Source organism: Hyperoodon ampullatus (genome assembly GCF_949752795.1).
Source record: "Hyperoodon ampullatus genome assembly, chromosome: 3".
NCBI lineage: Eukaryota > Metazoa > Chordata > Mammalia > Artiodactyla > Ziphiidae > Hyperoodon > Hyperoodon ampullatus.
Window position 1 is genome coordinate 47,152,156 of NC_136916.1, and position 16,854 is coordinate 47,169,009.

The following is a 16,854-nucleotide window of genomic DNA, read 5'->3' on the forward strand; positions in this document are numbered from 1 at the left end:
GACCAATAGATTTTTTTTTTTTTTTTTTTTTTTGCGGTAGGCGGGCCTCTCACTGTTGTGGCCTCTCCCCTTGCGGAGCACAGGCTCCGGAGCACAGGCTCAGTGGCCATGGCTCACGGGCCCAGCTGCTCCGCGGCATGTGGGATCTTCCCAGACCGGGGCACGAACCCGTGTCCCCTGCATTGGCAGGCGGACTCTCACCACTGCGCCACCAGGGAAGCCCAGACCAATAGATTTTAATGTAATAGAGTACAAAAAGTTCAGTGATATGGAGTCAGATTCCACATTGCAACAAACCTTTTAAGAAAAAGTTCACTTGTCTACTTTGGCTGTCATAAAAAAGAATAATCACAATTATCTGAAGAGATTAAAGTACTAGATGAGGCTGGGTATTTTTCTTATATTTCAACCAAAATAACATATCACAACAGATTGAATGCAGAAACATGAGGATCCAGTTTCCTTCTATTTAACTAGACATGAAAGAGATATGCAAAAGCGTAAAACAATTTCATTCTTGTACCTAATTTCTCTTGTTTTGACAAATAGTTATTTTTCAGAAAAATATTTGTCATTTTAAGTAACAGTATTTTTAAAATTTCATACATTTAATTTCTAGTACTGTAAACATCAATACATTTTGAGAGTACTAAGGGGTATATATAAATATAACAGGGTTGTACCCTGTGGAGTGCTGCAGTGCACAACCTGTATGGCTATGCAAGGCAGCCCTGTCCCTGTCCAAACACAGGGTTTTCGATAAACTTTTTAGCGCTTCACTTTTATGGACAGCCAAGGATCACCACACAACTGAAGACATCCTTTACATCAGACAGATCAAAATAAACAAGAGAGTAAAGAAAGAGGCTGGGAGACATCAGAGACTTTGCTGGGAACAAAATAAATATGTATAATATATATTTAATATCCCTGGAGAGGTACGAAATGTTATGTCCGTTAAACAAGAACAAAAAACTATGAAGACAAAACAACTGAAGAACAAATAAAAAGAACAATTCAAAACTAAATATATGGCAACTAAAATAAGCAATTAAATTTAGAAAATCTTTTTTGAAAGGTTGAATGAAGGGACAAAAAGATAGAAGGCAAGAAAGAAAATGCCATACAATCAAAAGAGTTGATGCAGGAAGTAGTGTCAGATCAACAGGAGTTTCAAAAAAAAAGAGAGAACAGAGAAAATAAAAGGGAAAATTTACCAAAGAAATAAAACAAGAAAATTTCCCCCAAACAGAAATACCCAAAATTACAAAGGCTTATCAAATTCCTACCATAATGAATGAAAAAAGGATGATGGGTGAACATATGAAATTTCAAAACACCTGAGATAGAGATAATCATTAAAGTTGCCAGAAAGAATAAAACAACATAAACACAAAGAAAGTGGACCAAAAATGGCATCAGACTTAACGAAAACAATACTTTCAAATATGCATAGGAAAAATGCTTTCTATGTACCTCAGCCAAACTATCATTAGAGTAAATATAGTTTTAAATTTACACTAAGTGAAAAAAGAATCAACCTTTCTGTGGAAGTTGTTCGGGGACATGTTTCATCAAAATAAGGAGTAGAACAGAAAAGAAGAACTCACAGTTCAGGAAACAGGACATCCAACACAAGAAAGTGGCAAAGTAAAATCCTGATACAACAAATTATGCATTAGGCTTAGACAGCAACTAGTTTAAACTAAAGCAAATCGGAGAGAAGATCTCCAAGCCCTCCAACAATTTTTTTTTTGATGTGTGTGAACATTTGGAAAAAATACTTCCAAACATTAGACAACACATCACAACATTTTAAGAAACAGCATTAGGTACACAGAAGACTAAACAAATCAGTAAAAATATATTTTTACCCAGAAAAGTAAAATGAAGTATAGGAAAGAAAATCATAGTACACTTCCTGGCTCAGTATATATAATGGTCTCAAAAACTGTGATGTTAACTATGCTGACATCAGTGCTATGCCAAGCCATATAGAAACAAGAGATAAAATACACATAACATAAAATTTACCATCTTAACCGTTTTTAAATGTGTAGTTCACTGGTATTAAATACATTCACATTGTTATGCAATCATTACCACCATCCATCCCCATAACTTTTTTCATCTTGTAAAACTGAAACTCTACACCCATTAAACAATAGCTCCTTATTCTCCCCTCCCCACAGCCTCTGGCAACCAACACTATACTCTCTCTTTTATTTTGTTTAAGTACCTCATACAAATGAAATCACATAATATGTCTTCTTGTGACTGGCTTATTTCACTAGCAAAATGTCCTCAAAGTTGATCCATATTACAGAACCCCCTTCCTTCTTATGGCTGAATATTCCATGGTATGCGTATACCACATTTTGCTTATTCTTTCATCTATTGATGGACACTTGGTTTAACTTCCATGTTTTAGCTATTGTGAATAATGCTGCTATGAAAATAGGAGTACAAATCTCTCTTCAACTCTTTGCTTTCGAGTCTTTTGGGTACAGTATACCCAAAAGAGGAATTGCTGGATCATATAATTTTTTTGAGGAACTGCCATACTGCTTTCCACAATGGCTGTACCATTTTACATTACCAGCAACAGTGTACAAAGCTTCAATTTCTCCACATCAGCATCAACACCTGTCTTCTGGTTTTGGAGTTTTTTGTGGGGTTTTTTTTTTTGTGTGTGTGTGTTTACGTGTCTGTGGGCTTTTTGGGTTTTGTTTAACAGTAGCCATCCTAATGGGTGTGAGGTGGTATCTCACTGATTTGCATTTCTCTAATGATTAGTGATGTTGCACATCTACGTGTTTATTGGCCATTTGTATATCTTCTTTGGAGAAATGCCTGTTCAAGTCCTTTATGCATCTTTGAATTGGGTTGTTTATGTTGTTATTGAGTTTTATGAGTTCTCTATATATTCTGGATATTAATTCCTTATCAGATATATGATTTGCAAATATTTCCTCCCATTCTATGGGTTGCCTTTTTATTCACTGGATAGTATATTTGATGCACAAAATTATTAATTTGTACAATTTTTTTCTTTCATTACCTGTGTCTTTGGTGTAATAACCAAAAAATCACTACCAATTTCAATGTCATGAAGTTTTTGTCCTTTGTTTTATTCTAAGAACTTTATTATTTTAGGTCTTACATTTAAGTCCCTTATCAATTTTGAGTCAATGTTTGTATATAGTGCTGGGTAAGAGTACAATTTAATTCTTTTGCATATGGATATCCAGTTTTCCCAGCATCATTTATTAAAAAGACTGTCCTTTCCCCATTGGTCTTGGCACCCCCATAAAAATCATTTGACCATATATACAAAGGTTTATTTCTGGGCTCTCTATTCTATTCCTTTGGTCTATAGGTCTGTCTTTATCCCAATACCATACTGTTTTGTTTACTGCAGCTTTGTCATAAAATTTAAAAACAGGACATTTGAGTGCTGCACTTGTTTTCTTCTTTTTCAAAGTTGTTTTGGCTATTTGAAGTCTCTTGAACTTCCATATAAATTTTAGGATGAGTTTTTCTATTCCTGCAAAAAATATCTTTGGGATTTTTTCAGGGATTGCAATAAATCTGTAGACTGTTTTGGGTACTATTGGCATTTTAACAATATTAAGTCTTCCAATCCATGAACATGGGTTGTCTTTCCATTTTTTTTTTTTTTGTCTTCTCAAATCTCTTTCAGTAAAGTTTTATAGTTTCTTTGTAGAAGTCTTTTACCTCTTTGATTAAATTCCTAAGTATTTTATTCTTTTTTATGCTATTAAAGTTGTATTGTTTTGTAATTTCCTTTTCAGATTGTTCATTACTTGTGTATAGAAATACAACTGATTTTTGTGTGCTGACTTTGTGTCCTGCTATTTACTTTGCTGAGTTAATTTAAGTTCTAATAGGGTTTTGTATGAAATCTTTAGGGTTTTCTACATATAAAATGGTATCATCTGCTAACAGAGATAATTTTACTGCTTTTCCAATTTGGATGCCTTTTATTTCTTTTTCTTGACTAATTGCTCTGGCTAAAACTTCCAGTACTATGTTGAAAAGAAGTGGTGAAAGTGGACATCTTGCTTTGTTCTTAATCTTAGAGGAAAATCTTTTAGTCTTTTACCATTGAGTATGATATTTGCTGTGGGTTTTTCTTATATGGCTTTATTATGTTGAAGCAGTTTCCTTCTGTTTCTAGGTTGTTGAGCATTTTTAACATGCAAGGGTGCTGAATTTTGTCAAACACCATTTCTGCATCAATTGACGTAATATGTAGTTTTTCTTGCTTCCTTTCATTGAGGTGGCTTATTACTTTGATCAATTTTCATATACTGAACCGTCCTTGCATTCCAGGAGTGAATCCAATTTGTTCATGGTATATAATCCTTTTAATATATTGCTTAATTCTGTTTGCTAGTATTTTGTTGAGGAAATTTGCATCAATGTTCATAAGGGATATTTATCTGTAGTTTTCTTTTCTTGTATTGTCTTTGTCTGGCTTTGGTATCAGGGTAATGCTGGCCTCACAGAATGAGTTTAGAAATATTTCTTCCTCTTCAACTTTGGAAAAGTTTGAAAGAAGTGGTATTAGTTATTATTTAAATGTTTGTTAGAATTCACTAGAGAAGTTGTCATGTCAAGGGGTTTTCTTTGTTAAGAGATTTTTGATTACTCATTCAATCTCCTTACTAGTTATGGATCTACTCAGATTTTCTATTTCTTCATGATTTAGTCTTGCTAGGTTTTGAGTTTCTAGCAATTTGTCCATTTCATGTAGGTTATCCAATTTGTTGACACAGAGTTCATAGTACTCTCAAGATCATTTTTATTTCTATAGAAATGGTAGTAATGTACCCACTTTCATTTCTGATTTTAGTAATTTAAGTCTTCTCTCTTTTTAAGTATTTCTGGCTAAAGGTTTGTCAATTTTGTTGACCTTAGCAATGAACCAACTTTTCTCTATTGCTTTCTATTCTCTGTTTCATTTATTCCTGTGCTAATTTTACTTCTTTCCTTCTGCCAGCTTTGGATTTAGTTTCTCCTTCTTTTTCTAGTTCCTTAAGTTGTACAGTTAGGTTGTTGCTTTGAGATCTCTCATTTTTTAATATAAGGGTTTACAGCCATATATTTCCCTTTTAGCATCACTTTCACTGCATTTTAGAAGTTTTGGCATGTTGTATTTTTCCTTTCATTCTTATCTAAGTATTTTCTAATTTCCCTTGTGATTTCTTCTTTGATCCATTGGTTGTTTTAAAGTGTATTGTTTAATTTCTAAAATCTGGTGAATTTTTCATTTTTCCTTTTATTATTGATTTCTAATTTCATCCTGTGATCAGAGAAGATACTTTGTATGACATCTATCTTTTAAAATCCACTGAGATTTAATTTGTGGCTTACTATATTTTCTATCCTGGAAAATGTCCCATGTGTACTTGAGAAGAATGTGTATTCTGTTGTTGCTGGGTAGAGTGTTCTGTGTATGTCTGCAAATCTAGTAGGTTTATTAAGTCTTCTACTTCCTTACTTATGTCTAATTATTCTATCAATTATTGTGAGTAGAGTACTGAAGTCTCCAACTATTACTGTAGAATTGTCTATTTTTCCCTTCAACTCCGTGAGTTTTTGCTTCATATAAATTGGCAGTCTGTCAGTAGGTGTGTAAATATTCATAATTGTTATATCTTCTTGTTGTAGTAAACTTATTAATATATAATGTCCTTCTTTTTCTCTTGTAAGCTTTTTTGATTGAAAATCTATTTTGTCTGATATTAGTAAAGCCATCCATACTCTCTTTTGGTTACTATTTGCATGGACTATCTTTTTCATCCTTTCACCTTCAGCTTGTGTCTTTGAATTTCAAGTGAGTCTCTTGTATACAGCATGTAGTTGGATCATGTATTTTTTATCCATTCTGCCAACCTCTGTCCTTTGATTGGAAAGTTTAATACATTAACATTTAGACTAATTACTGATAAGGAGGGACTTATTTTGTCATTGGGCTATTTGTTTTCTATGTATCTTATTACTTTTTTGGCTCTCATTTTCTTCATTACTAACTTGTTTTCTGTTTAGTTGATTTTTTTGTAGTGAAATGTTTAAAATATTTTCTCATTTCCCCTTGTGTATATTCTATAGCTATTTTCTTTATGGTTACTTTGAGGATTACATGTAATATCCTAAAGTTATAACCCTCTAATCTGAATTTATACCAGCTAATTTCAATAACATACCAAAACTCTGTTCCTTTATAGTTCCATCCCCATTCCTTTTGGTTGCTGATGTCAGAAAATTACATCTTTATTCATTGTATACCTAGATATAAACTAAATGCGTTAGTCACCTAAATTATGTAGGAAACAAAATTAGAAGTTACAAACCAAAGTTAGAGAAATACTAAATTTTACACTAAAAATTGTTTTTTCTTTAAATGCATTCATCTCTTACCTCATGTAGAAAACAAAAAGTACAGCTACAAATCACTGTTACAAAATACTAGCTTTTGTAATTTCCCATGCACTTACCTTTATTGAGATCTTTATTTTGCCACAGAGCTTTGAGTTGTCATGTACTGTCCTTTCATTTCACCATGCAGGACTCCCTTGAGCACTTCTGGCAGGGCAGATCTAGTGGTCAAGAACTCTCTCAGTTTTGTTTACGTGAGAACGTCTTAATTTCTCTCTAACTTTTGAGTGACAGAATTGCTGGATAGAGGATTCTTGAGGTTTTCTTTTTAGCAATTTGAATATATCAACCCACTGCCTGTTGGCTTCCAAAGTTCCTGATGAGAAGTCTGTGGATAATTTTATTGAGAATCCCTTGTATGTGATGATTCAATTCTCTTTGATGCTTTCAAGAGTCTCTTTATCTTTTGGAAGTTTAATTATAACGTGTCTTAGTGTGGGTCTCTGAGTTCATCTTACCTGGAATCCATTGTGCTTTCTGAATGTTTACATTCATGTATTTCATCAAATTTTGGAAGTCTGCAGTCATTATTTCTTCAAATATTCTCTCTTTTCCTTCTGGGACTCTCATGATACGAATGTTGGACTACTTAACGGTGTCCTAAAGTTCCCTTAGGTTCTGTTCACTTTTCTTCAATCTGTTTTCTTTCTGTTCCTCAAACTCAATAATTTCTATTGTCTTATCTTCAAGTTGGCCGATTCTTTCTTCTGTCTGCTCAAATCTGCCTTTGAATCCCTCTAGTGAATTTTTCATCTTCAGTTATTGCACTTTTTTTTTGTGTGTGTGGTACGCGGGCCTCTCACTGTTGTGGCCTCTCCCGTTGCGGAGCACAGGCTCTGGACGTGCAGGCTCAGCGGCCATGGCTCACGGGCCTAGCCTCTCCGTGGCATGTGGGATCTTCCCGGACCGGGGCACGAACCCGTGTCCCCTGCATCGGCAGGCGGACTCTCAACCACTGTGCCACCAGGGAAGCCCCAGTTATTGCACTTTTCATCTCCAGAATTTCTTTTTGGTTTCTTTTAGGTTTTCTATCCCTTTATTTATATTTCCACTTTGTTCACATACTGTTTTCTTGACTTTCTCCACACATTCCTTTTGTTCTCTGGGCATCTTTAAGACAGTTGTTTTAAATTCTCTGTCTAGTATATCTGCCATTATGTCTTTTTCAGGAAAATTTCTGTTGATTTTCTTTTTGCTTTGAATGGGCCATACTTGCCTGTTTCTTTGTATGCCTTGTGATTTTTTGTTGAACACTGGACAGTTGAGTCTAATAATGTAGTAACTCTGGGAATCAGATTCTTCCCCTTGCCCAGCATTTGCCTGTTCTATTTTTATTATTATTTTTAATTTTTATTGTTGTAGGCTGTCTCTGTTCCCAAATCACCCTGAGGTGTAAACTTAAGGTCTTCTTATGTCTTTTCTGAGCCTTTCCCTGGGCATATGCAATCTTTTTCTAATTTTACCCACATACACAGTTGTTTTTGAATGTCCTAGTCTTTAATGTCTGACTCCTGAAAGGGGGAGAAGTGAAAAATGAAGGGAGAAAAAGGGCTGTCCACTTAAATTCCTTGGAAGTCACTTCAGCTGGAGGGAAAGGGGCTTGCAACAATGGGGGGTGAGGTGCAACAATAATGTGCCCACTTCTTTGTCTGCAACTCTTTGATAAGAAGCAGCAACCAGATTCCCAATATCTGGAGGACAAGGTCTTTTTTGCCCACTCTGGCTCCCATAAGTTGTGTGCAAGCTGCTCCAGGAACATGTGCACAGCTGCCTGCCATATGGCTGCTACAGTGCTAAGGGCTTAAACTGATGGAAATTAACTGCAATTCACTCTCTAAGTCTTCGCCTGGAAGTTGCAAGCCTTCAACAGACTTTAGAGCTTCAAAATAGTTATATCAGATAGAGTCAATCTGTGCAACTGCTGTCTAGGTGGGGAGCCAGATTCCTGGTGCTTCCTACTGTGCCATCTTCCCACAATTCTCCTCTCTGTATACTTTTAAAAGTTTTTTCCCCCAGAACATTAAAGTAGTTGAAAAATACTGAAAAGTTGGTATATTAAACTCACAATGGTAGTTGAAGTTTAAACATTTTATGCCTACCAAAACCAGAATTTATTATCATTTTACTTTTCTGGCTTTAGTGGAAGCAAGCACATCAATAACATTTTCAAAGTCTAATTCTTTTCTTATCTTGTTTCAAATAAGTAAATTGCCATGCTTGGCAATTTCTCTTGACCAAGTGACAATTCTAAATAATTTAAAATTAACTTCAGCTTACTGAAACTTCTTTTGCAGAATGCTACTGTGGCTGGTATTGTTTTAAAATTTTGAACACCACTTTGTTAATCAGTTTTAGAAGACCCAAATATAAGGCTTAGATTATATCACAATTTATTAATATTGTATGTTGCTTTAAACAATTCCACATGAAATTTCTAAAGAATTTAAATTGTCAAAATATTTAAGAACTGGGTCAGTAGCTACCTTTTGTAAATCAGATGTAATCTATAGAAAATAACTTTTCTCCAGTTTAAAAGTTCAAAATCTGAAGACATTTCATTTAATTTTTCATATACCTATTTCAAATATGAAGTTAGGTCATTTATAACCTAATGTCTACTTGATCAGCACTTTTCCCATAATTATCAATACTCTCATTTAGTGATTCATGCATTTCCAATTTCTTTTTCACTTATTTTCAAATTCAGGAAGAATATTCACATCTCTTACTCAAGTTTTACATTCCTTGAACACACTTTCAAAATTACTTTCATTTGTGGTAAGGAAAGGAATAGGATTTTTATTAAGCACAGAGCTTCATATATGGTCATGCTTTCTAACTGTAAAGCTTTATTAAACTTTTGCCACTTTGTTCAAAATACCATCCCATATGGATAATGTGTAAAAATCTGTAATATTTTTGTACCAAGATGGTTTTGATCTCAACATAATGTATTCTGACATTTGATATTATATCTTTTCATATCTGATACACATCTCTAATTTGTGTGCAAAGTATCAAGTATCTTGATTGTATTTAATCTTGATGCTCATCAGGTATCTGTGATTTTAATGTTGTTTTCAGAATTGACAAGAATATTCCATCCGCTCACTCCTAAAATATGTATCCTTTGTACAATACTAAAAAAATATGATCATATTTGAATTCACAAATGCAGAATTTTTTGTATTAAATTATGATTATGAGCTGGGCAAGGCACAAATTTGGCATAATTATTTTGGGGGAGAAATACTGGCTTATACACACTTGTATACATGTGCCATATCTATTCCATTATCATATCCTGGCCAGGACAACTTTTTTACATAAGTATCAACTCTTCCTAACTTACTGACAATGTGATAAGCTAGACCATATCTAGATTTTTTTTAAATAACAGCTTTATTGAGATATAATTAATTCAGTTTTTAATTTTGTTGGAATTAAGTGAAAACTTTCTTCTCGGGCTTCCCTGGTGGTGCAGTGGTTGAGAGTCCGCCTGTCGATGCAGGGGACAAGGGTTCGAGCCCTGCTCTGGGAGGATTCCCACATGCCGCAGAGCGGCTGGCCCCATGAGCCACAATTACTGAGCCTGCACATCTGGAGCCTGTGCTCCGCAGCAGGAGAGGCCACGATAGTGAGAGGCCGGTGCACCGCGATGGGGAGTGGCCCCCGCTTGCCGCAACTGGAGAAAGCCCTCGCACAGGAACGAAGAGCCAACACAGCCATAAATAAATAAATAAATAAATAATTTAAAACAAAAAACAAAAAAAACTTTCTTCTCTTGCAATGACATCATTCTTAATGTACATATACCTAGTAATCATAAACATTAATTCATGATGTACTATATCTGGTTTATAATCAAAAAGTAAGAAAAATTATTTTGCTTCTTTTATTCTTCCTAGTATATTTCAGATTTAACATGATTTCCTAATAACGTTATAAATTTGCTTTGAATTTTACTTTGATAAATTATTTTTGCACAAAACATACAATATGTAAAAATCACTCACACATATTTTATCACATTCTGTAAAGCATCATCTATTAAACTATCAGTCTGAATATACATTAAAAAACATTTCCATTTAAAAAAAGCATCATGATGAAATATGATTTTTTCATTATCACAAATTCTGTTTAAATTTTTCCAATCTTTGAAACCACTTTTTGAGTTGCAAATATTTGATTCTGTTGTAATTTTTGCTAAAAAGAATGCACAGGAAACAAACCAAAGACAAAGATTCTTTGGAATAAATGAGCCAGTCACAATGAATTAACTCACCACTAGACAATTTTTTAAAAGACCCATCTTCTGAAAATCTTTGCCCACCATGTGAAACACATACTGTACAATCTGCATCTTGTCCTTGGATGGTCCCATGCTCTATTAAAATCACTTTACTTTATTAGAAACAGGTGACCATGATGAAGAATTAAACATTTAATTCAAATAGCATCTTCTATTTTCTTGCACATGCTTATATTCACTAGCTTCTGAAATTTCTAATGGAGCGGCTGGGCCCGTGAGCCATGGCCACTGAGCCTGTGCATCCGGAGCATGTGCTCCTCAATGGGAGAGGCCACAACAGTGAAAGGCCTGCGTACCACAAAAAAACAAAACAAAACAAAACCCAAGTCAACTCACTACTAGGTAGACCAAATCCCACACTAGTGGCCTAACATGAGAAAAGTCATGCCCATTTTCAGATATAAATACTATTTATCTCAGTCCTACACATAATGTCTTGCTTTCAACCAAACATACACAGAAAAAGCAAAGGAAAAAAAAACAAAAGTACACTGTCAGAAGATAAAACAATTAGCAGAACCAGACTTAGATACAACCCAGCTGTTGGAACTATCAGACAGAAAATTTTAAATTACTATGATTAATATATTAAATGCTTTGGCAGAAAAAGGAGGACAACATGCATGATCAGATAGGAATTTTATCAAAGGATCAGAAACTAAGAATCAATGCAAATGCTAGGAGAAAAACCCCAAACAAACCACAATGACAGAAATGGAAAATGTTTTTGATGGGTTCAACAGTAGACCTTACACAGCTGAAAAATGAATCTGTAAATAGGTCAATAGATAAAAATTACCCAAACTGAAACACTAAGAAAAAAAAGTGTGGCGGGAGGTGGGGAGGAGGGGATGGGGAGACTAGAACAGGGCATCTAAGAACAGGGATTAATATCAAATGGTATAACATATGTGAAATTGAAACCCCAGAAGTAGAAGATACAGGACAAGTCAGAGAATACCGATCAGGACGAATGCCAAAAATAAATACATAAATACATAAACATGTAAATAAACAACTGAGCAAACCAGACTTAGACACATCATGTTCAAACTGATAAGAACTAAAGATAAAGACAAAACTTGAGGGCAGCCAAAGAAAATTGACACATTACATACATATATAGAAACAAATATAAAAATTACAGTAAGACATCACATCAGAAAATATGCATGCCAAGAGACAATAAAATGACTTCTTTAAACTGCTGAAAGAAAACAGCTAACCCAGAATTCTATACTCACCAAAAAATTACTTTCAAAAATGAAAAATAAAGATTTTTTTTGAAGGAAAAAAGCATGGAAGAAGTAATCACCAGTAGATCTGCAGTATGAGATATTTCAAAGGAAGTTGTTTAGGCAAAAGGAATGTGATATTAGAAAGAAACCAAGAGCTACATAAAGAAATGAACACTAGAAATGGAAAAAATGAAGGTGAATATAAAATTTTTTAAGTATTTAATTGCTATAAAAGATGATTTAAAGTAAAAATGGTAACACTGTATTCTGTCTTTATAACCTAGTTAAAAGTAAAATATATGACAACTTTAGAAACAAAAAGAACACACAAACTGTGGATATTGGAAATAAAGGATTATCACAGCAGACCCCACAGGCATTAAAAGAATAAGGGAATACAACAAACAACTGTTTACATATAAATTCAACATTATAGATAAAATGTACCGATTCCTCAAAAACCACAAACACCAAAACTCACTCAAGAAAAAACAGATAACCAAGAAATCCTATATCTGGTAAAGACATTTATTTGTAGTTAAAAACATTTCAAACAAATGAAAAGTTTCCATGAGATAAAAGAAAGCCACTTGAGAGAAGGCTGATACTGTCTAGGTTTCACTTATTCACTCTACAAAATAGAAATGCTGAACCTGCCTCACTTCATTACACTCAGAGACAAGTAACATTAAGCAATATTTCAAAAACTGACACCAAGAAAACATGTACATAAGCAAAATTATTTCTATACTCATACATTAGACTGCCCAGTAAGTAACATTTATATGATAACCCTGAGTGTTATATTCAGAGTGCCTGTTTAAGATAGCTAAAATGTATTTAATATATATTCAAAATATTTCTATTTTAAAAATTATTTAAATCTTTTTGAGTCTTCTAAAAAGATTAATTTTCCAATGTGTCAAATTGATATTTTAATAATTTCAGAATTTTTAAGTCATAAATTTATCTCCATTATTAGTTGAACTAAATAACAGGCAAGTGAAATATAATAATGCCTTTGTCAAAATAAAACACTTTACAATTTTACCGAGGGTTAAATATTTTTATATATAATGAAAACAAAAATCTCATGTTTTTTCTTTCTGATAACATACCAATAATTGTTAGCGACATACACACATTGAATTGAAGTGTTTTAAAAATCACACCCACAATACTTTCAAATGTGTAAATCTTTAAGAGGTATCAAATGTAACATAATTTACCTCAGACACAGGTTCTTGTTCCTTAGTGGGAGCTTCGTTTTTTAATCTTGAAAACAAAATAAGTATTGAGTATTTAATTTTATGTTTACAATAAAAAATATGAAACAGTTGTTTTTTGCATGCTTAAAATAATTTACATGTAAATCTAAATTAATGCACATTTATATTATAATAGTAAATGATCTCTGTAAATATTTTCAGGGAAAAATAAAATGCATGAGAATAAACAGTAGATTCAATATATGCTCTAAATAAATGAATACAGACATGTATTTCCTCTTCTCTAAAAACAAGAGCACTTAACAAATGTTCTCTATGTTAAGTACAATTTTAAAAAAAGACATAACACATTAGTATAACTGTTTCAAAAACAGAATTACCCTTTAAAAAATGAAAGCAGGTTATATGCTTAATATATATAATACACACCAGTATTTACTACTATAGGACTCAAAAAGTGTGAGAAAATAAATATTTTATCTATTGTAAAGTTCAAATGGTAATGTCATTTCAATATATATTACAATTAACTTACTTTAGAGGTGGTAAAATTACAGAAATAATTTAGAATTTTGAAGAATGTATTCTCTTAAAAACCTTCATAAGCATAGCTCAAATATTAACTATAAATTTTTAAACTTTGATTTCTAAAAAACACTAATTATAACTTATGACAACATTAACAAAGGCATATGTCATCTATAAAATCTTTTAAAATATAGGGTTGGCCAAAAGGTTCATTCGTTTGTTTCCTTAAGATGGCTCTATTAGCACTTAGCTGTCTTTAACTTCATCCAAAACAATTTTGTTAGATTGTATGTGACAGCTATCATATCAGTGTGCATTTAAAAACGGACTTATCAAAATTGGTGAATTTTTGTGCAGCCATTTTAATATTGAAGATGGAAGAAAAAAACCACATTTTCAGATGATGCTTTATTATTTCAAGAAAGGTAAAAACACAACTGAAATGCAAAAAAAGAGATTCGTGCAGTGTATGGAGAAGGTGCTGTGACTGATTAAACATGTCAAAGTGGTTTGCCAAGTTTCATGCTGGAGATTTCTCGCTGGATGATGCTCCACGGTCGGGTAGACCAGTTGAAGTTGATAGCGATCAAATCAAGACATTAATTGAGAACAATCAACGTTTTACCACGTGGGAAATAGCCGATATACTCAAAATACCAAATCAAGCGCTGAAAATCATTTGTACCAGCTTGGTCATGTTCATCACTTTGATGTTTGCGTTCTACATAAGCGAAAAAAAACTTCTTGACCGTATTTCCGCGTGCGGTTCGCTACTTTATGTAAGGAAAACGTTCCGTTTTTAAAACCAATTGTGATGGGCAATGAAAAGTGGATACTGTACAATAACGTGGAACAGAAGAAATCGTGGGGCAAGCGAAATAAACCACCACCAACCACACTAAAGGCCGGTCTCCATCCAAGGAAGGTGACGTTGATGTGGTGGGATTGGAAGGGAGTCCTCTGTCATGAGCTCCTTCCGGAAAAACAAACGATTAATTCCAACAAGTACTGCTCCCAATTAGACCAACTGAAAGCAGCACTCAACGAAAAGCGTCCAGAATTCGTCAACAGAAAACGCATAATCTTCCATCAGGATAACTCAAGACTGCATGTTTCTTTGATGACCAGGCAAAAACTGTTACAGCTTGGCTGGGAAGTTCTGATTCATCCACCGTATTCACCAGACATTACACCTTCAGATTTCCATTTATTTAGGTCTTTAACAAAATTCTCCTAATCGAAAAAATTTCCATTCCCTGGAAGACTGTAAAAGGCACCTGGAACGGTTCTTTGCTCAAAAAGAAAGTTTTGGGCAGATGGAATTATGAAGTCGCCTGAAAAATGGCAGAAGGTAGTGGAACAAAAGGGTGAGTACGTTGTTCAATAAAGTTCTTGGTGAAAATTAAAAATGTGTCTTTTATTTTTGCTTAAAAACCGAAGGCACTTTTTGGCCAACCCAATATGTCAATTTAACATAAAAACTACCTGTGCCAAAGGATCTTTCTTTTAAACTGCTGACGACTAAATATTATTTGGTGATATTATACATTAAACAATTTTAATCTGCATAAGTAAGTGACTACCTGATCAGAGATGCCATTAATAGTTAAGTGATTCATAACTTAATGAAGGCTTAATATCTATACTTAAGGATTAATATATTTAACATAAGCAACAACTGTACTAACTTAAATTTCATGGACAAAAATGAAGACATCTAGTAGGACAGAAATGTCAACCATCCTAAAAGCTAATCTCATGGTTACTCAATGAAATACTGAGTTGGCAAACACCCCTCTTTATCCATTCTCTGAGGGCATATTTAAAAAATTAGGTCTATAAATGTTATCTTCCTAGATATTAATAATAACTGTAAAATTACGTATGTCCATTTTAGTTATTACATGAAATTGTAAACAATTTAAAATAGGACATGTCCTTTTTTGTAGAAGTACTATATTGGTAGTGTTTACAATAACTTTCAACTAATTTTGCTAAATAAATCTAAATTAATAAAACTTGCATAAAAAATTGACAAATTATCATTTTTTGGGTTAAAGATTTTGTAAATCTCTCAGGTACTTAATTGTGAACAATATTCATAAAGATGAAATAATATCAAGTGTACAGTATAACTTCACTGCTTTAATAATTTATATGGGAAAATAATTGTTTTAAGAATAACATGTATAAAGTAAGAAAACATGAAAAATTTCTGTTTCTCGTTGGAAGAAACAAAAAGTAGATATTAACTGATTTTTATTTCTAAGCATTTAATAATTTTAAACTCAGTCTGAAAAACTGTAAAACATTGGTTACAAACTAGTTTAAAAATATTTTATAAAAGAATTTTCCTTTTCCGCTTACTGTTGAAAATGTTATCAAAGGTCGAGCTTAAATTCTTACAAAAGAAACATTACCATGCTAATCATTTTCACATATAGCTATTCTAATAAACTGATTTTAAGCAGCAATTAAAATGAAAGCTATTAAGCATGTGTTACTATTATTGCTGGCATTTCAATTGGGGAAACTGAATTTTCTTAATATCTCTGCAAGGGAGGTTGGTGACAGGTTTTTATTACTCTTCATTTTACTGACTAAGAAACTGGTAGATGAGAACAAAATAAATTATTGAAATAACTACCAATAAGAGGCTTATGTGCCCTATTTTGTTGTGTGGCTTTAACCATACTGGTATTCTGTTTAAGGAACAGAATTGTAATAACCAGTGAAAATATTTAGAAAAATAAATCTAAAAAAAATTAGAAAAGCACACTACATAAAATTTCATTGAGTTATAAATTCATCACTAAAATGTACACTATGTTTTTGCAACTACAAAAGCATACTTTGACATTAACAAATTTTAATACAACTACTAATATATCATTAACACTTTTGAAAAGAAAAAAATGTTCTTACCTTTAATCTTATTCATTAAAGATGCCTGCTGAAATAGTCATCATTTGAGATACTCAATTGCTTGGTAGAAGACAGTGAAATTTGCTAAGCTCAAAGTTCTGAGCTAATGACCTGCCATTAGATAATTAGACTTTTCACCTGTGAATTCTTGCAA

General features: G+C 33.0%; 1 protein-coding gene across 1 annotated transcript in view; it reads right to left on the reverse strand.

Annotated features, from left to right (window-relative positions):
• Nucleotides 1-16,854, reverse strand: part of ZNF280D (zinc finger protein 280D) — a gene marked incomplete at its 3' end in the record, with an annotated part of 96,455 nt that overhangs the window by 5,966 nt on the left and 73,635 nt on the right. Inside the window, exon 17 of the mRNA XM_079699870.1 lies at nucleotides 13,248-13,293. Within this exon, the coding sequence (XP_079555996.1) occupies nucleotides 13,248-13,293 (46 nt within the window). The remainder of the gene's footprint in view (nucleotides 1-13,247; nucleotides 13,294-16,854) is intronic.